The sequence below is a fragment of the Phodopus roborovskii genome, unplaced genomic scaffold, assembly GCF_943737965.1.
Source record: "Phodopus roborovskii unplaced genomic scaffold, PHOROB, whole genome shotgun sequence".
NCBI classification, from domain to species: domain Eukaryota; kingdom Metazoa; phylum Chordata; class Mammalia; order Rodentia; family Cricetidae; genus Phodopus; species Phodopus roborovskii.
The window spans coordinates 448670-473423 of NW_026126447.1; the positions used below are offsets into that span (position 1 = coordinate 448670).

The following is a 24754-nucleotide window of genomic DNA, read 5'->3' on the forward strand; positions in this document are numbered from 1 at the left end:
CATAGTAAAGATAACCCACACTTTCTGCCTTAGTATGTGTCAAGCACCATGCTAGAGTCCTTGCCTGGCTGCATAGTGTATTCTTCATGGGAATACTACAAACTATGAAGTGAACATATCACTTACAGAATAGGAAGTTGAGGCTCAGAGAAGTTAGGGGATGTGAGAATGGTAGAGTTTGGGAAGTATGCCTGTGTTAACAATTTTTTTTTTCATGTAATTTGTAGGATACATCAGATAACGGACACCACAGTGTCTTTAAATCACAAATCACAATGAAAAAAAAAATACAAATCATTCAAACTCCAAGCATCAAGCTGGATTTGGGTGTACATTCTTTCAACCTTGTGAAATTGTATACGCCCCCTCTCTGCCAATTGTCTCCTTTCTCTTCTTTCCTGGCAGCTGAGCCTTCTGTCCTTCCTTCCCTGTCCAACATTCCTCCCTTTGTTCTGATGCACTGGTGAAATTCAGACTTGACAAAGAAAAACAAAATAACAGACAAAACTCGAAAGTACTTGTGCTTTTATTTAAAAAAAAATACAATCAGGTACTGTCCATATGCATTTGGGAAGGAAATGTCTCCTAAAAAGTCCTCAATTTTCATCATTACCATCACCATTATTATATTAATAATATTAATGTCCTTGAAATTTAAACAGTATAACTTTTCTGGCTTCAGTTGTATGAAATGTACAAAACAATCGTGGGCAAGGGGTAATGTTCAATGACACTTGTTTCTATCTTTGCTACCCCAGACAATGACAATTAACTATACAGCTTTGTGTAAAACAGGGCTGGTTCTAAAAATGACTACATCCACTGTATAGCCAGCCTACCCCTCTCCCATCCCCAGAACCAAGTAAAAAAAAAAAAATCACTGTGTTGCTGTCACTGGAAGACTTTGCTCAATCAAACAAGGAAGCAGAAACTGGTTGCAGACTGTTGTCTTTGGTGCAAAGAAAGTAACTGCAGAGGGGCCTTTGCCAGTGCCTCAGTGATCCATGGTCCGACTGGACACCTACCAAATGTCCAGGGATAGCTTGACTGTTGGACTGGTTGTGTTGGTGCTTTGGTAAAAATCCTTTCCTTTCTCTGGGCCTCATCCCTCCGTCACCCAGTTTTTCCTGGAACTTATGCTCGCTTCCGCCTGCCTTCGAGATTTCGGAAGTTGCTGGGTCTCAGCTTCATCTCAGCAAACTGGATTGAGTACTCGTGGCCCTTCCAATGGAACCAGTTAACACCCTGCAAAAAATCAGAGCCCTAGGGGTTAGTTTCCATTTGGAAACCTGTCTGTGGATCATCACCATTTAGTTATCCAAACTTGTAAGTTTGAACTTACAACTACTTTGCATGTCACAGGCTGTTGCCTCTTGACTCTATCTTTGCTGGTCTGAGTTGTGAAAACTTTCAAAAGGGCAAACTGAATCTTAACGAACTCTTTACCCATTGTTAGAGTCATTCTGGGTTGACATTCACACACGAATGCACACTTGTGTGAGAGACAAAGGGTCTTGAACAGGTGATCAAGGCCTGTGGGCCTCAGTTTTACTACATGTAATTTGTGTTCCCTGAGATATAATAGCGCTGACAATCTTGAAAGATCTTTGAAGGTTGAATGAGTTTGTAGATGTGCTGTCACAGTGCTGGGGACTTTGTAGAATAAGCTTTATGGACCTCACCTCAAGGAAATACATATATCTTGGAGATGTTGCCAAACATTTTTTTTACAAGACAATATTTGTGCCCAGGCTTCCTGGTTCCACCTGTGGCTCTTTTACTGGGTCTAGAGATGGTTGAGTCTTCTCTCAGGACCATGTAGGGAATATTCCAGGTTAAGTCACCACAGCATCAGGGTGTATTTCTGGAAGCACCACCCACCCATTGCTGCTGACCTTTAGCCCCTGCAAACTCAGTGGAGCTACAAGAAACATGTCCATAGACAAAGCAATGGTTAGTGAGATGAGAAAAATTACGAGAAGTTTTTGTCTGTTTTCTATTCTGATTTTTGGCTGTTGGTGGTAGAAGTTCATCCATCTCTGAGCCCAAGGGGGAGGGTTGTGATCTGAGGATGACTGGTTCATATTGTGCATAAATGTCCTTGCAACCACTCAGTTACTGTAAGGTTCTGTAGCCTGACAGCTTGTTTCCCCTGCTGTCCTTCTCTTTTCTCTCAGTTCAAGGCTGGCTAGAAGCCAAGAATCCTTGTATAAACATGGAATCTGACTTGAAAAGGGAAGGAGACCTCACAGAGGCGATATGGTGGTCTGAGCAGAGCCACAGGTAGGTCTGAGCTCTTGTGAGTTCTTTGTGGCCTCTGATGTCATCTTTGCTTTGAAAATTGGATGGAAGGAGAATAAATGATGTGTCATTTTGTGACTTGAAGTTTCTTACTTTGTTTACATAGCATTCTGTGTCACACTGGTATTAGGGGAATAGGCAATGAGATAGATAGAACCAAGGATTGATGTGAAGAAGTATTCTTCTATTCTTGCTTCCTCTGTAACAGACACAAAAAGCCACTCCCTGATTCTCTCATAAGGTGAAGATCATAAGTGCAGGAGACTTACAAGGTGAGAGAGCTTGAAAAGTGTTTGATGTTATGTCAAGGTAAGATCTACATTTAAGCTCATGGGGATTATTTTCTAGTATCCAACTACCTAAGTCATGAATACATTTATAAAACTAATACAAACTAACAGCCTTTAGTACCTGCTGCAATTCAAGAATTATCTATGGAGAATACCCCAGAGTGCTTCACTACCAAAGCAAGAGTAACAAAACTACAAAAACTAAGAAGGTTGCATCCCACCTTACAGCATTAAATCTAAAAGCTGGGGATTGTAACATTTAACCAGGGCCACCATATTTTTATGAAGCCACTGGTATCTTGATGAACAGACTTGGTCAGGTCTAAGCATGATGTGACCTGGAGATCGTTCTTTTCCCTTTTCCCTGGGGAGGAGATGAATGTTTCAGAAGGAGTTAGATTAGCTGGCCCACTTGCCATTCCTCACTTGTGGGCTCCTGCTGGTACAGACAGGGCTCAGTAAGGTGGGTTTCTGAGTTTGTTTGCTTCACTTCCTTCTAAAGAGCTCAAAAGTTTGTGATGGTGGGAGTTGTACTAGAATTGTATGAGGTTCAGGGAAGAATCAGGGGGCTTAGGCATGTAGAGGTTTAGGGATGCTTCCAAGTTCAGGAGAGTCATTGGGTGTGGGTTCCTTTCTAAAATAAATGGGATTTGAAACTCATGCCTTCATCCCAGGTCTTTCTTGGAACTATAAAGATGCTTATGGACCCAAGCTCTGCCAGGATCTACATCACCTCTGTTTCCCTGGAATAGAATTCACTTTCATCAGCTGATAGCAATTTTTCTAAGGCGAAATTTCTAAACTTGTGACCTATTCAGACAGTGGTTACTTTCCTTGGGCTCTTCAAGAAGTAATATGTGCTGTCTTTTACCTTAGCTGATTTGCCATGTCAGTGAGATTTCTTACTGTGTTGAAAGATAACACAATTTCTAATTGTAGTGTCCTTCCCTCACCCACACACATCTTCCCCAGCCTTATCATCTGTGGGCCATCTCAGACTACTCACCTGACTGTGGTTATTGTCCCCATATCTGCCCATTAAGTTGACACGATGGCAGTTCTTATACCAGAAGGCTCCTTTGTAGGACAGAGCACAGTTGGTGATGGCTGAGTCTGTGTCCTTGTCATAGGTGGAGAAGGATCTGCCATTGTGATAGTTCATGGAGTCACCTGATTGAGAGTAAAAGAAAGAGAAAAAAGAATAAAGACTCCTCAAAAATCACAGCTGAAGTGTCCCTAAGGTTGTGAAGGTCAGAACCAAAGGTGACAACTGAAAAGTCCAAGGATATGCTGGCCCTGAACCTCAGACCCAGCATGAGGACTGAAGCTTAGGACATGAGTGTTATCTTATCACTTATCTCTGACAAAAAGCTCTGTAAGAAAGAAGGCTGCAGGATGTTCCAGAAGATTTCATTCAAGTTCCATTTCGTTGGCTTTCTAAGTGGACCTCATACAAGCCAAGTGTCTTTCTAAGCCTCAGTTTTCTCCTCTATAAAATACAGACATCCCATGGATTCTGTCTGCTTCATAGTGCTGTTGTAATACTGGATATTTAATTTTTTTCTGGACAGGGAGACAGGCATGCAAGGAGCCAAGGTTGTTGTTTATGATTTGTTTATATTTTCTTTGCATAAAAATGAATGGGGATAAGGTGATATATTTGCTTTGGATAATAAAGTGTGAGTCAGGCATGGTGGTGAACATCTATAATCCCAGGATGAGAGTGGGGTGGGCTAAGGCAAGAGGTGAACATGTTTAAGGCAGCATGGGCTTCATAGTCAGACCCTGTGCCAACAAACAAAATGAAAATAGTAACAGTGGGCTTGTCCCTCACATACAAAGATATCTGACTATGGTCATAATAAGATGGTTAGTCTCTAAATATTGTCAGATAGTCTGGGCATCACATAATCATTTTATAAAAGTGTTTACCAGGCTGGATTTATGTGATTCTTACACAAGAACCTCATTTACATATAGTGCTACTTGGGAGTATTGTCTGGGTCCTCTTTACTCCTAAGCCACAGAACCATGTGCAGACATTCTAAGACATCCAGGTACTTGATGCTGAGATCTTGGCACAAGCTGTCAAAGGACCTCAGGAGTCTTTAAAAGTAATGATGTGATGCTACACAAAACATACAGAGATTAGATAGATATTGATGAACATTCTTGTGAGTCACTACCACCAAAGCATGTAGGAACCAACAACATGAAGACAATACTTTGAGTGAAGGGAAAGGCAGTGTTCTTCTTCATCAGAGGTATAAAGAGTGGACACAGGCCACACTATTGTGGGTTGGTAGATTTTCTTAACATGTAACAAGATCTTTCCTTCCTGAAGCAATCTCAACCAAAGAAGTATTTATTGTCAAGTGATAAAGAGTCAGATTCTTTTTTTGAACCATGTAAGCACGAAAATAATTTCCACACGTGGCTATTTGTCTTCCTTCCTACCAAATTGCTTCTCAAAGGGGCTTTGTGTCCCTTTTCCACTGCAGCCTGGCTTTGGAACCCATTAGTCAAAGATGAAGAGTTTTCACTTTTGGAAGGCTCTCAGAGGGGTAGCAAATCTGTATCCTGCTTTCATAATCATAAAATAAGACCACCCAAAGAGGCTGTGGCTTACATGAGGTGGTCTGCATCCTTGACCTGGCCCCTCCTTCTTACCACTGTTCTATACACACACACACACACACACACACACACACACACACACACACACCCCTTCTATGAGCTATTGCATCTTGGGCAAATCCCTGAGTTTTTTCCAAGTTATTCTCCTCACTTTTACATAATTTTCCTCAAAGATGTTAGTGAGGGTATAATGTAGGGGGTAACTGAGTTGAAAAGTGCCTGCAAAGGAGGATGTCACCTCATAGCTTTGCTAAAAATGGCTTCCTTATTTGTTGCTTCTCTAATGTGGAACCAGAAAGCTGTGCAAATGCTACCTCAAGTCAAAGAAATTTTAAAAACTAGCATTATGATTTTGATGAAGAACAAAATGTCTCTTGACAGTCAAGAGTCTAGCCATGTCAGTACTATGGGCATCACCAGGGAACTTACAAGAAAACACTGTCTCCACCATGCCCCCTGACTTCTGGTTATGTCAGAATTTGCACATTAGTAGATCCTCAGAGACATCACATGGCTAACATAGAGAAGCCCTGAGGAAGCTCTGGTGAAGATGGATGCCTTTGAAAGTCCATTTTTCCATCACTCTACAACTATTAACTATAGAGAAACAAGAAACACATTTTTAAAATAAATGAGTCCTTATAACTCAATCATAGTTAACATGATTCCTGATCTACTCTACATCTTAGAGACCAGATGTTACAGATGTTGGCCCAGAGGATGAGTTATGAAGGGAAGACATGAAGGAATGGTGAATGAAGGAATCCACAGGACATCTCCCATGATTTCAGAGCCTCGCAGCGGAGCTGCCCCATACCTGCTGTTCCACTGTATCCTTCTACCTTCAGCTTGTAGCGACTCTTGGCATCTCCCACACTGAACCTGTCATACACAGCAAATGCTGACTCTCCATGGTCTTGTAGGTCCACCCGGAGCTCATACTGCCCTTGGGCTGTGATTTTGTTTAGGTTATCCAGTCCTGTGGATGACAGGCAAGAGCTGGTAAGGAAACACAGATGACCAAGGCAGCAGAGGAACACTTAATAATGAGATATGTCACACAGACTTGGGCTTGAAACCTTTCTGTTTGCTGGTAGTATGCCAGGCAAAACAAATGTCATGTTCCTGAACCTCAGAAGAAAACAGTTCAACATCTTTGCTTATCAGCTTCTTATTGTACTGTGAAAATCAAAGGCGATAAGCCCAGGGACATGACTTAACACATTTTATAATTGCTAACTGATATGAAGCAATGGATAACACTGGTATGGGAAGTCTCAGGCTCAGTCAGAGTATGGTGCAGAGAACAATGTTCTGTGCATGTAGCTTGTTGGAAAGTGTCCATGATGGATGATGGCACTATGATACAGACTTGGAAATTTTGAATTACAGTGTATTTCTGACATTAGCTATATTACTATATATAAACCATGCAACCTCCTTGAAGACCTGTTTCCTCATAAGCCAGCTAAGAATTCTGCTCTTAGCAGGGATGTTCTTGGTGAGAGATTATGACCATGAGACCCATCTCTGAGTCTGGAGTTCAAGAGGGAAGTAGTCCATGGCAGCAGTGAGGTTGGTTCTATAATTAGTTTAGTGTCTGACTTAATGCTAGGTTAATTCACAAGACCTGGCTTGCTAACACTTTTGTTTCTATGACCTGGAACATTTAATTATTCCAACATACTATTTCCCACAAAACTTTTTCCATTCTAGTTCTTTCCTTTTCCCATTTATCACTACAAGGGACCATGGAGACAGAAATGGGCATAATAGCAAAAACTTTCAGGGCTGCATTACCAAGCCAGAATTCTTCTCTGCGGTCCCCAAACCCAGCAGCATAGGCCTTCCAGTTTCGATAGAAGTCCTCATGTCCATTTTTGCGTCTCAAGAAAACCTGCAACATAATGTATGTGGGTACACATAAATGATGGAAGGGAGGAGAAGATGTCTTTCTGGAAGGAGAAACATAAGACTATTGGAAGAGCACCCATCCCCAGCTCTGTTCACTGTTTATTTGCCATGTGACTTTGAACACATCATGCCATTCCCTACCTGCCCCAAGTTTAGGTGTTTTGAAAACTAGGGACTGAATATACTACTCAGCTGGTGACAATGATGCATCATTGCCTCTCATCAGTCTTCACGATGCATCACACTGATGCTGACAGTGGAAGATAGGTTAGAGGGGAATAAATGACCTACAGACAACATTTATTAATAAAATAGTATGTCCTATACAGCCAATATGGTCATGGGATTGAAATGAATCTTGAAATTCTTAACACATGCCTGGTAGAGAGTAATTAATCAGCCAGGGCTGATTAATAAAACTAGTAGTTTTGATTGCTACTGTCATTCATATCAGAGTTGCTTAAGAAGGGACAGAAAAGATAAATTATAAAACAATTATTTCCTATGCTACTTTCTTCAACCCCAAGTTCCTGAGCTCTTCGTTCTTTCATCTCTCTCTCTCTCTCTTGCTCTCTCTCTCTCTCTCTCTTTCTGTGTTTCATTCATTTTGTCAGGGTCTCAAATAGTCCAGAATGGCTTCAAACTAATATTTCAGGAAGACCTTAAACTCCTGATCCTTCTGCCTTTATATCCTGACTGCAAGTAGACATTTACCAACCACACTTGATTTTATGTGGTTCTAGGGATTGAATTCTGAACATTGTACATTCCAGGCAAGCATTCTACTAACTGAATTACATCTCCAGCCCTTGCTTTCTATTTACATAGACAATTAGACAATTATGAAGGGCTTCCATGTGACAGGGACTATCTTCTAGTATCTTATGCACATGTGTGTTAGAGTGCACAGTGAGGAGGATATTTTCCATCTCCCCTCATGCAAGCCCTGTTTAGGAGCTCTGAAAATCTACTGTGGTACTTACGATCCATCCACCTCCATCAGAGATCATATCACAGTAGACTTCTAGTGCTTGAGTCTTGTCACCATTTATATAGATTGTGTAGAGACCAGAGGTAGTGTCGCCATTCAACATTGCTTGAGAGCAGTCCCTGGGGAATGGGTACAGGAGTCCAACTGCAGGATGAAGAGAAAGAGTGACTCTTGGAGCAGAGGGAGGAGTGGGTGCTTCCAGAACATTCTGCAGCTCTGCTGTGCAGTGGCTAGGTTACTAAAGGCAAATAGCTCCTGCTTCTCTAAGTTTGTGCTCCTCGATGCTGAAGGAGAGGGAGTTCATATTAAACTCAACAGCATAAAAGCCATACACTGAACTAGGAATTCAAATATAATACCTCATCTCACATAACATACTTGTGAAGAAAGAATGGTTTTTGATCCCATTGTAAAGATGAAAACTCTAAGGCTCCTGGAGTGTGGATGACTGAGCTATATCCAGTAAGTGATGGAGATAAGGACTGGATCTAGATGAGCTCCAATTAGCCCTCCTTGCCCTTCACCAGGGTATCTGCAAACTCTTCCATACATCCTCATTCCCTGGGCTTCTAAGCACTAGTAGGGAATTGATATATATGTCTGTACAGGGTCAGACCTTAGGACCATGTTCCTCCATGGACCCCTTACTTGTGGTAAAGATGGTTTGGATCAGCTTGCTCCTTAGGGATCCTCTCAATGCTTGGATCCTCACTGTGTAGTGGGTGGATGGAGTCAGGTTTGCCAGGCTGTAGGAGGTGGTATCCGGTCCCACAATGACTTCCTATGGGCAGGAGAAAAAATTCAGTTTCATACCAGATAGTCTCATGGTAGAGATGCCTTCTTTCACTTTCACTGACCCATGCAATCATATATTCACTCAGCGAAACTTCACTTGGTACCTAATGCATGCCAGATTCCATGTGTATGTCTGGAATTACAGAGGTAGGAGGGTGCTGCATGAGTAAAGTTTCTGGGACCAGGAAGGTAGAGAAAGTTAATATAGAAGCTATGCTTTGCTTCAGCTACACTTAGTTTCAGATGGGGGAGGGTAATGGAAATGGGCAAAGAGGAATTACAAAACACCTTTAATGGGATGCTATGCACTTTGGAGCTTATCCTTACAAGGAATGGGTGAGGTCTGAAAGGGTTTTGAATAGGCTTAAGCTGTGAGGTTTAAGAAGCTTAAGCTGATGGTAAGGTGAGTTGCACAAGGGGCAAGAGTCATTAAGACCATTTAGGTCAGCAGTTCCTAAGGAGGGCTCACTCTTTATCACAGCATCAAAATAGCCTGATACCTGGGCCTTAGCCCAGACTAACAAAATTATCACAGAGTGGAGAGGCAGGTGTATATATAGGAAGTTAGGATTCACACTAAGGAGCTCTTGAGACAGAAGATGATGGTGATAGCCCAGTAGGTGGGGCAGGATGTAAGACTGAGCTGACCCAGGAAGAACAGATGTGTGACCCACTCTACACTTGTGGAGGGTTCCTGGGTTGGTGTCTAGATTGGTGACTGAGCACAGTTATAGGAGATTCACTTTGTCTGCTCTTCACTAGGTCCCAGTTCTTATTAGCAGATGAGCTTGGTGGCTGAGACTGGATTCCAACGTCCATCCTGGCAACCCAAACACAACTCTGCTCTCTACAACCCATCCCTGTAGCTCATTGCATTTAATCAGTAATATGTCAATGTGGAAGCCCCTGGAAGCTTCTCTCACTTCCTAGGAACTGGGGAAGTATGTTATTCATGTTTTACAATGTGGAAATTGACTTTCATAGAAGCTGAGATTCTTGCTCTCAATCCATACTTTGTTGGTTGTAGTGGATGTTGTCCCATCCTACTGGTCTCCCAACACTTTATCCATGATTCATAGATGTTTACTCATGCTAGTGACCCAGTGACCTTTGTGTGGATCTCAGATCTGGTCCTTAGGGAGGGATCAACTTTCAGGTACAAAGCCAGGCTCACTGAACTGCCTGAGGATAGACTTTCATTCTGCTCTATGCTTCTGTGTTCAGTCTTCTAAGCAAATAGAGCAGCCTGAAATGATAGACTTATGATCCAGGGAAGTATGATCCCAGAGCCCCAGACCTGGAGAAGAAGATTTTAGGGGTCTGAGAGTACATTGCACATATCTTAAAAAAAAATATGAACAGGAACAACATGAATATAAAGGGCCAGCATCGATTCATACTGTTGAAAGACAAAAAGTGAAGTTAAATGAAGGAAGGTCTGACCTGGAAAGCTAACCAATATCTGTTCCTTGGAATTTGCTAGCTTCCTCTCACAGGGCCCTGAGATAAGAAGAGTTCACACTGTCCTTCCTTTCCTGTGAGTCAGCAGGGGGTGAATAGGGTCCTTAGGAAACAAAGAGATAGCTGCAACTCCAGTTTGGCCAGAGAAAATTAATTAGCACAACCTGAGGCCCTAAGGTCTGTTGACCCTAATAGCAGACCATCCGGCCTCCAAGGGTCACATACTCAATGGACAGAGGGTCCCACCCCTCCCTAAGCTTGTGGGTTTGCCTTTAAAAACACCTGGGCCCAGGGGAGGGGGCTTCTCTCTAGCCTGTGTGCAGGAGGAGCCCGTTTGCGCAAACGTTTCCTGTTCATTAAAGCCTCTTGCGTTTTGCAGCAACTGAACTGGACATTGAGTTCTTGGGGTATCAACTGAACCTGGAAGACTCCTCATTCTGAGGGTCTTACACTGTGATATCCTTCATTATATACCAATTTCAATAAGGCTATGAGGTAACCAGGAATGTGTCTACTTCTGGTTAAATGTGGTAGATTGGAAATACCTATATGCCTCTACCTGTTTTTTAGACCTTGAAAAAATGTAAGTATAAAGAAAAGTGAAAGGGATAGGGAAAGAGATAGAAACAGGTAGAGCCTGTGAACCTTGCTGGACAGAGGGCAGGTGAGCAAATTATTCCCACAGGGCCAGAGCAGAGAGATCTTGGGACTAACGAGTGTGCAGAGACACCAGAGGCTAGATGGCATACACTGATGCATCCAACAAGTCTCTGATGCATGTGCACAATAGCATGGCTGCCTTTGCTGGCAGTGTGGGATGGGATTCAACAAAGTTAAATAAGATTAGAAGCTTTTCATGAGAAATAGTAAGATTCCCCATTATCCCTGTCCCTTCCCAGGACAGATGCTAGTGTGAAGTTCACTCTTTAGAGCACATGAGCTGGAGTGGAGGATCTGAATTTACATTTACCAGGATCATCTGGCGAGTAGGACAAGATACCACACTGGAAGTGCAAGATCAAGGGAAACTTGTGCACAGAAAGAACTCAGGCTCTATGGATGGCCCCACAAATTGTCACGTACACATCTGATCTTTACCTCGAACCCCATCATTGACAAACCCTTATGTGCAGCTCAACTTCCAATCAGCTTCTTCATTCTTGGCTCAAGTATGAAAGGGTAAACCAGGACCAAGAGATACTGGGAAGAAGTTTCTAGCTTGAAGAAAAGACACCAGAGCAAACCACACCAGACCAAATCATACCAGATTAAACTGCAGCAGCAAAAGTAATGAAATTTGAAATAAAACATGGGCTGTAGACTACAATAGCAGTGATGTATAGTTCTAAGGGAAAATGAAGCTGATACACAGAACATAAATAAGATATTGGAAAAAGCTAAGTATGAATAGAATAAGTAAGCTAGCATAGAGATACACAAAAGTTCAATGGCAGAGAGTATGTAGGTAATATTAAAGATAGATGTAGCTGGTATTAACAAATGACATTGCAAGGATGTGGGGGGATACATCATACTAAGTCAGGTGTTGACACTGTATACGGAAAAGATGCTGTTGGTGTTTTCTCAATGAAAAGGTAAATTACCTTGAGCCCAGCTCCTAAAATGTCAAGTCTTACAAAAACACTGCTGTTGATCTTGGCTGCCTCTCAGATAACTTGGGTCTGGTTAAAATGAGTGAGGCAAGACAACACAACTCACAAGTTCTGGTACCACATCCAATTTCTACTAGTTTTTTTCTGGGTCCCCAGTTGCATTGGAGCGTTGAAACAGCATCAGATAACTCTTTTCTACTTTTACAGTTATGCAGATGTTTTCACAGTAATGTGTAATTTATAGATACCTTGACTGTACCATCCAGAGATTCATAGACCAGGAGGTAACCAGTGACAGATGCCCGGGGCGGTCGCCAGGTGAGGAGGGCAGTTTCCGACTGAACCTCAGTAGCAGTAAAGTCTCTTGGAGAGTCAAGGTCTAGAGAAGTCAGTGTATAACAAGTTAGTCAGCAGATGGAGAGCAGAAAGCAGGAAGAGACCTGGGTTTAAGTCCCTTCCCCAACATTAAACCTGACCATGGGCAAGAATCTCTTTGACCACAGATGAGGAAGTTTGAACTATGGATCTCCAAAGTTTATATGAATCCTATCATCCCAAGTGTCCATAAGCCCAACACATTACTGGTTGGTTTTAGTTAAATTTGGGGAGAAAGTCAGAGCTGTGAAAGTCTAAATGAGAGGACTGCGGAATGCTAATATAGGCCCTCATAACAACATAAGGGACAATCCTTTACTTTCCCAGGCTTTATATAAAGAACCCAATACATAAAACCCCAAAGAACATGTAAGAAATCTAGTCTGAAAACAACTTAAAAACTATTTCCCTGCCTGGAGCATGGATCATTCAATGCTGGGTTTAGGGCCAGTAAAGAATGTTTTTCCACTTAAAAAAAACTTCCTTTAACTATCCTTTCCTCATCTGTTGGGTCATCTTAGTTCAAGAGGAAATAGTATGCTTCTTTGGGTCTTGATTGAGTGGGCACTGATGAATTTCACTCATACTGATGTCATTACATTGCAAGGGCCTGACTTAAGGAGGAAGAGCAGGGGAGGGATGTAGTTTAAGATGCAGGCTGTGGGTGGGTAATTCAGAAAGGAGGATTTCCATTCTGGTTGTCTTGGTACCTGTGGTGAACTTGGTAGTGATGGCAGAGCTCTTCTGATGTCCTTTCTCTGCAAAGATCCTCAGTGTGTACTCTGTGGCAGGCTCCAGGTCATGAAGTTCATACTCTACTGTATTTCCAGACACTGTGCGTGTAACTTCTGGCACTAAGAGTGAAACACAAATATGTGGCAGATTTACTTCTTCACAAACAGTGTCTACACCTTTGAAGATGAACCTTTCAGTGACCACACAGCAAAATAGGTTTGGGTTCTGAGATGACTCTCACTCCTTTCTCTCTCTTGAATACTCACATGACAGCAGATGGATCATACATTTTTTCAGGCAACAGACAGAAAGACAGGGAGATGTTTGCCTGTGCAGTATGGGACATTGGCTGGAAAAGTATTATGCTTGAGACATAGAAATAAGCTATATGAGAGTTTCAGGTAGTATCTCTGAGCCTGGGCTACTCAAACTCAAATTTAGCTTGTCCCACTTTTAGCTCCCCTTTTTTCTTTGTGTATGCTTCTCATTATAAAGTACCAAGTGCTTCCAAATCAAAGACCACTGAATCCTCAAAGCTGAGGGGTGAAAATAATAGACAATGGCTTTCAGGCCTATTGGTTCCTTCATGTCTAATGGAGGAGAATTACATTACCTTCAAAAATATTCATCTTATAATCATAGGGGATACCCATTTTGCTTTGCTAAGATTGGGGTTTCCCAGGCATGGACCTTTAAGTGTTAAAACTGTGGGAGTCCCTGGCAAATTGCCCACATTGACCACTTCGCCTCACTATCAACAAGCTCCACTCTCCTTGGCTAAGCTCTTGATTCTTCCTGATCTCAAATTTCTGTGATTCCCCTGCAGCCCTTAGCTGATGTTTTCCGGGAAGCAACACCATCACCACTGTCTCAGAAGAGTTTCTACACAAGGAATAACAAAGAGTAACCTGGATAAACCAAATTTCCCCCTCTTGCTCCACTTCTCCTGCTCTTACAAAGACTTTTTTTAGGGTGTTGCCAGGGCTAAATTAATATTTTCAGAGCCCCCAGGCCTAGATTATGGTGTCTGTGATATTGTCAGGGGAAGCCAAGCAATCATGAGCCATAAGATAGGAAGTGTGGGAAATGAAATTACAGAGTGCTTTCTAGAAAAGCTCATTATAAAAGTGTGAATGGGTTTATCAAAAGAGGCTCCTTTTTCCTCTCTCGATTTGCATTTGATTTACTTCCTGGGGGCTGTGTTTGGATGAAGGTCTCAGCAAGAGTTTAACTTGCCCACTGCCTAAGCTGGTACAGATCATTGCAAAGCGAGAGGAAAATCAGATTTTTTTTAAATCAAATTCACTTTGGTTATGTCCTCCAGTGGCCTCTGAGGACACTAGGCACCCAAGAACCGCTCAATGCCATTTAGAAGTGACAAAGCCCTGCTTTCAGGACTAGTGGCTCCTTCGTGTCCTATAGGAGAAACATTCTATTTCCTTGCTTGAGAAGGATGTGGTACCTTGAGGAGGTGGAGCCTGCTGAAAGAAGTGAGCCACTTGAGGTAAGCCTTAAGATTTTATTGCCTGTCCCATTTCCTGTTTATTCTTTGTTTCCTATGGATACAATGTGACCAGTAGCTTCCTGTTCCTGCTGCCAGGACTTTCCTGCTATATGGGAATTATCTTCTTGAATGAGAATAAACCCTTTTCTTATTCAGCTGGACATCATATATCCAATCACAGTAGTGAGAAAAGTAAATGAAGACTCCAGTAGGACATGCACCTGCTTACCCAACTCTTTCAAGAATGCAGTAGAGAGATGCAAAGATATTAATGGCTTTTCCAGCACCCCACTGAGTTTTGTTATCTGAGGTATATGGATGGAAGGGAGAATAGGAGGAGTTTTCAGTAAGACAAACACTCAATAAAATTGTAGAGTATATGAGACAGGACCTTACCTCTCTCTCCTGTGTAGGAGATGACATAACTATCCACAGTGGCAATGGCTGGCTGCCACATGGCTAAGGCTTCTGAGTCTGTGATGTTTGCTGTCAGCAGGCCAGATGGACCATCCAGAGCTGCAAAGAAACGTGGGAGAGGATTCATCATGTTAGAGGATAATATCAGAGGACACCTGTTTGTGTGGGTTATCAGAGCCAGGTACACGTGGAATAGGCTCGCCTAGCTTATATCATGACTCTTTCCTCTGTTGCTGTGTTAGTTTTGGCCTCTATTTCCTCACCTGTACAATGGGCATGATAATACTGGCTGGCTTTTTCCTTGGTGCAATTTTGACATTAAAGGTAGTCAGATCCTGAACAGTGTTAAATGTGTGACAAGGGTTATCATCATGATTCATGCCCTCTTTTCCAAGAAAGGAACATATGTAGAGGAGACTTTTATGGTCAATACTGCCTGAGGCTTTCCTGGGCTATGGGTGATATCTATAATTAGGGGGTCTTATATGTAATAATCTGGAGGTTTGGGGGCTCAAATTCTATTGTGGTTTATTTGCCTGTCTTTGTGTCTTTGGAAAGGCCACTTCGCTGGTTTCAGTTGTCACTGATGGCTACTGTAAGGAAGGAAAGGATAAGAGAAGCTCTCAGGATTTTAGTTGTTAATGTTATTAAAGTTTTATCGTGTAATTCTAGCACTTGGGAGGAAGAAGCAGGAGGTTTGTGAATTGATGGCCAGCCAGGGCTACATAGTAAGAGTGCTTCAAAAGCAATCACCATCACCAACAAAAGGAAGGTTTTGAAAGATAGGGGCTGTTTTCTAAAGCGTATGTTTTAAATTATGTATGTACATGTGTGGGGTGTGCGCATGTGAACACATGTGTTCAAGGCTTTAAATGTGGATTATAAGTATCAACTTTGAATTCTCTGCAAGAAAAGTGGATGCTGTTCAAAGATGGACCACCTCTCTGGCCCTTAGGGGTTATTTTTAAATGTCCTGAACTGACAAAGATATTTCAGAGGTCTTAATCTCTGGTGTCTTTTAAGGGAACACATTCCTTGCTCATTGTTTCTTTATTGGATGTGGAATCTCTCTATTACTTTTTATACCAAATCACCACATTACTCCCTCAATAGCCTAGGAGATGAAGGCCACTGTCATCATCAGCTCAGGTCAGAGATTGGCACCTGAGCCTCAGAGAACTGGCTTAAGAGTCAGAGAGTGACAAACTAGTGTCGGGAAGCCAGCATAATCCTCCTCCAAGTGTCCTCCTGCTTTATCGTGTGTATACAGACCCTCCTTTAACTGGTGGTGACAATGAGTCCTTGGGAGGAGACACACCCAACTTTTGCATCTGTTGCTGTGGCGAATCATGAATGCAAGATTTCTTTAGGAAAACAGAAGCCTAAGTGGACAGTAGACAGGACTTTGAGTCCAAATGGGATGTTTTAATTGGATATTATCAAATCTTGTTTGGAACTGGTATATTTTTGAAACTTCCTGGGGGCTACTTCTTTGGATCATTGAATGGACAGAGCTGGACAGTTTGTCATATCTCAAAGGATAAATTGTTTAGAGACAGAGACTTTTTAAGAGAAAATTTCCACTTCATTTTCCCACAATAAAGTCCATTATTCTTAAATTAGATTTCAATAGAAAAACAACCTGTTTTAAATGGCCGATAGGGTTGATCTGAGTGACCTATGTCTGAATTTGGTTCACATTTCTATTCATGTTACTTTACAATCTACTCATGCCTCAGGTGCCTCTCCTATAAGATGGGAATGGAAATAGCAGCGAGGAGGCAATGCAAAGTGTTTGCCAAAAGTGTCTTGAACAGCTACATCAAAATTCTTAGCATCCCATCTCAAAGGAAGCACGCGTGCTGGGGTGTTCACAATGTATCCAGGCAACAAGGGGAACAAGATGATAGGTGAAGTCACACTTATGCTTTCTGACCCTTGCAACACTGATGAGGAAAAAGAATTGTGCCCATTTTACAGAGAAGTTAATTGGACCTCAGAGAAATTAGCTGATAGCTCATGTGGCTAACATGGAAGATTTAGAATTTCAACTCGTATGATTCCTACACTTCATTCCTTTTTATGGTAGCCAGATGGAGGCCAGAGGACATTCAGGATATCTCTGGGGCATCCCCACTTATTAGAGGCTAAGGATGAGCCAGAGGGAGTCTCTTGATGTTCTAATTCCAGCTCACTTTCCACTAGAGCAAGCTTCCTGAGGTTCTCAGCCATGAGTCATCACTCCGAGGGCAAGGATGAAGTGTTAATCACTGCACACACCTGTGGTTAGTGACCCCGAGACCGGATCACTTTCTTCAAAGCCCTTCATGGCAATAACGCTGACATGGTATTCCACCCCAGGGGTGAGCTTCACCAGACGCGTCTCAGTATCACTTCCATCCACTGTTACCATGGAGGGGGCACCTGGAGACCAGCAAAGCAAGATCAGGCATGGGGAGACTCTTTCATACTTATTCATCATAGCTTCCAAGCCAAGTGTATCCAATTTAGTAATGAAATGATATCTGTGTGCAATTTCATTTTCTTGACTTCCTTTCCTTTTCTCCCACCCTCTGGCATGAAGGAAAGGATCTTATTTTTTTTTGTATAATGCTTTTTCCATTGGTGCAGATGCCAAAAACCCAGTCTGGAAAGGAAAAAAATTATGAAGTCACAGCATACTAAAAATGGCAAATTTCCTTTCGGGAAGGTGTTGGCATGATGCACAAATTTTATTTTCTTTCTTCTTTTTTTCCTTCCATGAACTCTATGGGAAGCTCACAGTGTAGTACATAACCAAATTACTTAATTTATTGACTTTACGTAGGATTCCAATCTCTCCCTTACTTAGAGAAATTCTATTTATGATATAAAGATGGTCCCAGTTAAATTTGTGCTCTTAAATTTTTTAGGAAGTCTGGAATTTATATTTCTTAAAATTTCAGTACTGTTAAAGAGTTTGCAAAGCAGCTGGTCAAACTCCCCAGCTTGTCTTTACAAACCTCTAAGAACAGACAGCTTACTATCTACTATCTACGAGTTCAATGGTTCTCAACCTGGACCCTTTCAAAGGGGTTGCCTAAGACCACCAGAAAACACAGATATTTACATTGCAATTCATAAAGGTAGAAATATTACAGCAGCAAGAAAAATGGTTTTATGGTCGGGAGTAACCATAACATGAGGAACTGTATTAAAGGGTCACAACACTAGGGAGGTTGAGAGTCATCTTGATAAGTTGTGTTTGACTATACTTTCCTGAGGTCTTTATTAAAGCTTGTGTGTTCTGAGTTCTAACTTTCCTAAGTCTGTAGTGAGCCTGGCAGATGTGACCCCCCCCCAAGGGCAAAACCCTACACATATCTCAGACTAGCTTCAAGATTACTGTCATCAAAGAGGAAAGCAACATATAAATTCCTTTTGTTCTTGTATTCAAATAGTACTGGGACCCATTTCCTTGAAGATCTTTTTTTTTTTTTTTTTTTTTTTTTTTTTTTTCAGTTTCAAGACCAGAAGGGGTGTTAAGAAAGTGACTTTTCCTAAGATAGTATATTTCAAAATATCTTACAGAACATCACATCACAAAGAAAGTGTTTCTAGATGACCTCAGAAAGAGGGAAAGTGGTTTTAATTAGCCATGATGTTTTGGAGGGGGTGTAAGAGTAACCAGGGTCTCCTTCAGGGTTTAACCCTAATCTTTCATGCCCTCCCCACCCTCTTTCATCTGCTGGTCCCCTACCTCCTGTCATAGGCACATAGGTAATCCGGAAGCTCTCTACTTGGGCAGTGGGTGCCTTCCAGCTGACTGTAGCTGCATTTTCGGTGATGTCTGAGAACATGATTTCCTTCGGAGAACCCATGGCTGTTGAGAGGAAACAAGACAAAAACCCTGAAACGTCACCTTTCATGTACATCAGTAGTTTTTCCTGGATTTCTTACCCAGAAGCACTTAGCATCTGAAGTTGATGTCTGATCCAAACCTTGGGAATAGAGAATGCATGATACATGGTCACAGTGTGACACAAAAGAAAATCCACTATAGACCAGGAGTGACTGTGTGTTTCACTGTCATTTGGCTTTCCCAAAAGATGGATGTTAGCATGTTTGCTGGCTTCCACAGAGGTGAGGAGAGTGCCTCTACAGATCCAAACAACTTTCTTTGATTTCTTATTTAACATTTTTAAGATCTTGGTTTTCTGTTTCTTTTTAAGGCATTATGTCTTAAAAACATATAGTTCTTTCCAAATTGCAAGGCTTATATCTCATATGGAAACACCTAAGATGAAAATGCAGTTGTAGCCATTATACAGAGGACCAAATTAAGCCTCCCTTCTTCAACCAACATTCTTCCAATGGGACATTGCTGGATCACTGGATTGGACAGCTGGGCCAAGAACAGCCTGGTACCCGAAAGAAAATTAAGCTCACTTGGAAACTAACCCTGACTCCACTCCAGCATCTTCAAGGAGATTCAAAGCGAAGAAGCAAGACAAGGTCATCACTAAAGTTTACACCAGTGGACACTGGGGCTACCTGTGGGAAGTCCATGTACCAGGAGCATTTCTGCTGCCTTACTTTCTCCTCCCCAAATCTGGTTTCTTTTGACTTCTCTCTGTGTATTTTTTGGCCTAGGATTCTGCCTGGTTCAGCTGACATGCTAACTCAGGAAACAATTTCTGGACTCTAGACAGCCTGCTTCCTCTTCACTTCCTTGCTTCAAACCATACTGATCATTAAGTTCATTAAGTTTGGAAACACATAGAGATTTGAAGAAAGAATTTGTCTCCTATCTATTTCTGTTTTCTTCTCTTATGGGAGACTTTTCATTTCTTCTTACAACTTTCTTCTGTGACCTGGAAACTACCCCAAGTCTCTGTTGTTGTTTTTTTTTTTTTTAAATTCACCCTGTCCGTGGCAAGTTTTTTTCTTTTTTTAAACCCCAGGGACCAGGAACCTACAAGATCTTAATTGTTCAAATACCACTGAGAGGTCGGGCAACCTGGGGCAAGTCTTTTCCCTTCTATGAGCTTTGGTTGCTACATCCCTCCAATGGGGAAAGTGGTACCCACAGGAATGTTCTGAGGATTAGTGGAGATAATGGATGTAAAACCCTTAGCATAGCCTCTGGCATGCAGAGAATTCTGTAGATGTAATTGTCCTTTCTCTTTTCTTCCTCATGTGACTCTTTCCCATACAGGATACCCTGAACTTTAAGGTACCCCCAGATCTGGATGAGTCTAGCTGAAAGCAGACCCTATTGATGTACATGAACTCTGCCTTGGAAGATTTCCCTCTACCTACTTATTCACTGACTTGTTCTAACTGGAAACCTTGCTGGTTGATGTAAGTTACACTATATTTTAGAAGCTGTGTCTTACAGACAAAGCTTTCTTCTCTAAATCACAGGATCTCATCCAGAAAATGGAGACAATATTTACAGTTTTAAACACTCTAATAATCAGTGGCCTTATCCATTATATATTCAGAAGAAGGTGTTTTGTGAAAGAGGTGGTAGGAGGCCAACCAGATATCATCTGTAGCAATGTCCCAGTAGTGGTAGAATTCAAGGAGCAGATGGCATATATTTTCATACTAAAGAACTCCCTAGGTGTTTGTTACTTCATTATGTAACATTCTTCTCTGAATAGGGTCCTCAAGTCTTAAGCCCTACAACAGATAGTTAAGTACAGAACAATGAAATCACATCTATTAAAATGCCGAGAGGTGATGGGAGAGGTCATTCTGTATATGTTTCTCATACTGGTTAATGAATAAAGCACTGTTGGCCAATAGGAAAGGAATATAGGAGGGACTAGGAGACAAGAAGGAAATAGGAAGTAGGAAGGGGGATCAAGATGGAGAGCCTGGAAAGAACAGAACCGCCGTTCCTCCGCTCTCGGTAAGACCACGTGGAAATACATAGAAATGGGTTAATAATTAAGACAGAGATAGCCAATAAGAAACTAGCACCTGGCCAACAGCATAATATCAAATACAGAGTCTCTGTGCATTATTTGGGGGCTGGCGTGGTGGTGGGACAAGACCAGGCGGCGGGCGGAAAAACCGTACTTCTTACAGAGAGGGGCTGGGGATGTGGGTTAACAGGTAAAACTCAACTGTCCAAATGTGAGAGTCTGAGTTTATATGCCCAGCATCCACATGCTGGGTAGACACAGTGACCCACCTATAACCTGGTTCTCAGAAAGCAGAGGTAAGATATCCCCTTCCCTTCTATGAGCTTCAGGTAGCTAGACCCGCTGAATTGGCAAGGTCTGGTTTTAGTGAGAGATCTTGTCTCAGCATATAAGGAGGGTGATAGAGAATGATACCCAACCACTGGCTCTGTAAGTGTGAACATACATATGCACACACATCTCTCAATCATCTATAGTTACACATTTGTGAATATACATTACATACACACACACACATACACACACACATGAGCAGGAGAGACCTAGGACCTAGGTAGTGTTTTATTTATAATTAGTCTGAATTAAAAAAGGAATTGCCATTAGCTAAATACATGGAACTGATATTTAAAAAAACTCTCAAAGGGCTTCTGCTTGCTCTTCACGCAAAATCTTGCTTCCCAAAATTTATGATGAATGCCTTTCATTAGTGGCAGTTGCCAACCATTTTGAAACTCATTCCCTTTCTACAAATTTGTATTGGTCATTTAATATGCATTCAGTTTATGCTCAGTTAAGAACATAGCTGGTGAGTTTATGTTCAAGAACTTTGGAGTTTAAATAACCTGGTAAGAGCTCTGCCTTGACTTTACCTCCTACAAACACCTTAGCACACTGGGGCTCAGTATTTACATCTGCGAAATGGGGATGAAGACAGTTCTCCCTTGTACTGGGCTTTTAGGGACCTGCCTGGCTATGTGTGGCACAAAGCTTGTGCATTTCAGCCAGTCGTTTCTGTCTTTATGCTTCCTGGGGAAAGACATGGCTGAAGCAGAAGTATGGCACATGAAAAGCCTGTGTTCCATCAAAGGTAGATCTGCTAAGCAGATAGTTCTGAAATGTGCTGATTTAGCTTCCCAAATGATATAATTGTAAGTCTGTGGTATGACTTACTAGTCCATCTTGATTGACATGGGGCTGAGGAGTGCAGGAGGGTGCCTGACAAGGAAATGTGGGCAGGTTGTAGTGGGGACTTTGTTCTGGAAGGTGAGAAAGAGGTGTCAATTACCCTTTAGGCCTTATGACTGGAAGAAAACTCCAGTAACATGTGTATTGACAGAGACTGGGTCAGGCCAAGGAAATACTTCTGGGTTCTTTCTTTGAACCTCTAGTGGACTTCGGAAGTCTATAGAAGAGAACGTCAGTCATGATTTTCTGTTAACGGGTTGCTTGCTTAATTTGGAGGGACTTTCAGGATTGTGCACAAGACCTGGCAGCACTTTTCTTCCTAGAGCAGGAAGTGTCTCTCTATGGAGGTCTGACTACAGTGGGGAGGAGAGGGGAGAAGAAGCTACTGCAAGTGCAGGGACAGGGGCATGATACAAATAATGAGCTAAGTGTCCACGAAAAGGAGGATGATCAAACAGTGATCATGGGATCATCTGGGGTCCACTGATGAGACATGCATTAACAGCACAAAACTTCAGGAGTGAATGACATGTTCAAACACAGTGCTCAAGAAATTCAGTGCATGTTGAATTTTGTGTATTTGTATATTTCTGGAGAGAAGAAGGAGTGATAATATTTATTGCCTCTAAGTAGAACCACTGTGCAGTTACCCAGTCAGAACTCCACTGTTATATTCTTTTCAACTCTTGGTTTTTGTCATCTATTAAAAATAAAATTCATAACTCACCATGCATGTAATAGCTAGCATCATCAGTCACTACTGGTATCCTGTTTAAATCTTAGGCTGACAAAGCTTTGAGTTAAATTCTGTTTTCCAGATAATGGTCTTGAGACTTGCCCAAGGTCACACAGCTGCTAAGTGAGAGAAACATGACTAGGCTTCAAGAGCTTGCTCAGAGGCCATTGGCTAACCACTAGGTTGTACTGCCTTTCTTCCCTGTTGCTCTGGCTACTCAAATGTGGACATCTGGTTGCCAGACAGAGCTCTCTTACAAAGAGGAATCGTAGCAGACTGTTATCAGCAGGCAAGGGGGACAGTCTGCTATTGAGGAGGGTTCACAGTTGGTTTCAGGCAAGAGGGAGTCGAGCACAGGAGGGAAACTTGCAGCTGGGGACTGAAGGTGAAATTAGGTATGTGCTTGCTGTGCTTAGATCACCTGCCCTGGCCCTTCTTGCTCCCTCAGCTTGGCATGCTAGGCACACATCGACACATACATGGTGCACATACACATATGCTTTCTTCTCTTTGGCTGTGAATTGAGACCTCATAGAGAGGAGCCTAAGCGGGGGAGGGGGGGTCTTCCCAAAAGAAGTAAGCTTTGCCTTTTCTTTTGTTCTTAAGAAAGCAAATCAGCTCATGCATATTCTTTTCTTTTTCCCTTAGAACTGCAAGGCTTCTAGAGAAAAGATATGCAAAACAAAATCAGTGATCAGAAGTAAACTTTGAAGAGCAGTGTTTATAAACCAAGATCAGTCTGGGCCTCTGATCTGGAGCCATTCTGTGGTGGCCACAGGGAGAAGGAGATCAAAGTTAGGGTGGGGTACTCTGGGAGGCAGCTATGCTAACCACTGTGCCATCAATGCATGAAGTGAGAGCACTCTATGCAAGAGTATTGGTGCTATTCCTCTCACTAAATTAATGCATGGTCTCTATGTCTACAAGTACTAGTTATAGTTTCTGTGGGTAGATTCTTACATCTTGTTACATCCCGTCTTTTGACACAATAACATATTTGTCTTGGTGATGGGAAGATAGTTCAGTCTGTAGCACACATACTGTGAAGAATGCTGACCGGAGATCAACCCCAGAGACCATTCAGAGAACTGGCATGGTGTCACGCTTGTAATCAAATTGTTGAGGGGGATAGTGACAGGACCCTTGTGACTTGCTGGCCTACCAGCCTAGCTGAGTTGGTGAGCCCAAAGTCTCAGTCAGAGGTATCATATGGAAAATTGAGGTGGGGTGGGAGATGGCTTGGTGGGAAGTGTTGTCCTGAGTTGAAATCTCCTGCACCTACTTATGAAGCCGGGCATGGCCATGAGTGTCTAATACTAGTGCTATGTACATACACACGTGTGTGTGTGTGTGTGTGTGTGTGTGTGTGTGTGTGTGTGAATCTCTGGAGCTTGCTGGCTGCAAGGCCACCTCCAGGGTCAGTGAGAGACCTTGTCTCAAGACAGCAAGGTAAAGAGTGATAGAATAAGACACTCCACTTCCTCTCTTGGCCTCTGTGCACACACACATAGGCATAAGCACCTACATACTCATACTTGTGCACATTCCATACCACACATATACAACGAGCACACAGCATATCTCTATATTGTCTCTCTGCCTCTGTCTGTCTGTCTCTCTCTCACACACACACTCACAAATGAGAGAGAGAGAGAGAGAGAGAACTTGGCTTTTGAGAATGAGGTTGACCTCTGGCTTTCACATGCAAGTGAAAGCACACACACACACATAAACATACATGTGCACACACAAACACATATGCACACACACTCACCAGAAACCCATCCTTACACTCCCAAACAGTAAAACACATCTTAATGTAGAGAGTAAGGAGTTGGTACTAACAGGCTCTGTTGGTCATCAGTCATTTGGTTTGCTTATTAAA

At 42.2% G+C, this 24754-nt stretch overlaps 1 protein-coding gene across 1 annotated transcript in view; it reads right to left on the reverse strand.

The window, feature by feature from the left end:
* Positions 1 to 508: 508 nt before the first annotated feature.
* Tnc (tenascin C) overlaps positions 509 to 24754 on the reverse strand; it is an 87006-nt gene continuing 62760 nt past the window's right edge. Inside the window, exons 17-27 of the mRNA XM_051188023.1 lie at positions 18773 to 18895; positions 17314 to 17457; positions 15013 to 15132; positions 13088 to 13231; positions 12251 to 12381; positions 8782 to 8914; positions 8126 to 8277; positions 7029 to 7125; positions 6046 to 6207; positions 3598 to 3761; positions 509 to 1245 (exon numbers count right to left, since the gene is read on the reverse strand). Of these exons, the coding sequence (XP_051043980.1) occupies positions 1135 to 1245; positions 3598 to 3761; positions 6046 to 6207; positions 7029 to 7125; positions 8126 to 8277; positions 8782 to 8914; positions 12251 to 12381; positions 13088 to 13231; positions 15013 to 15132; positions 17314 to 17457; positions 18773 to 18895 (1481 nt within the window). The 3' untranslated portion in view covers positions 509 to 1134. The remainder of the gene's footprint in view (positions 1246 to 3597; positions 3762 to 6045; positions 6208 to 7028; positions 7126 to 8125; positions 8278 to 8781; positions 8915 to 12250; positions 12382 to 13087; positions 13232 to 15012; positions 15133 to 17313; positions 17458 to 18772; positions 18896 to 24754) is intronic.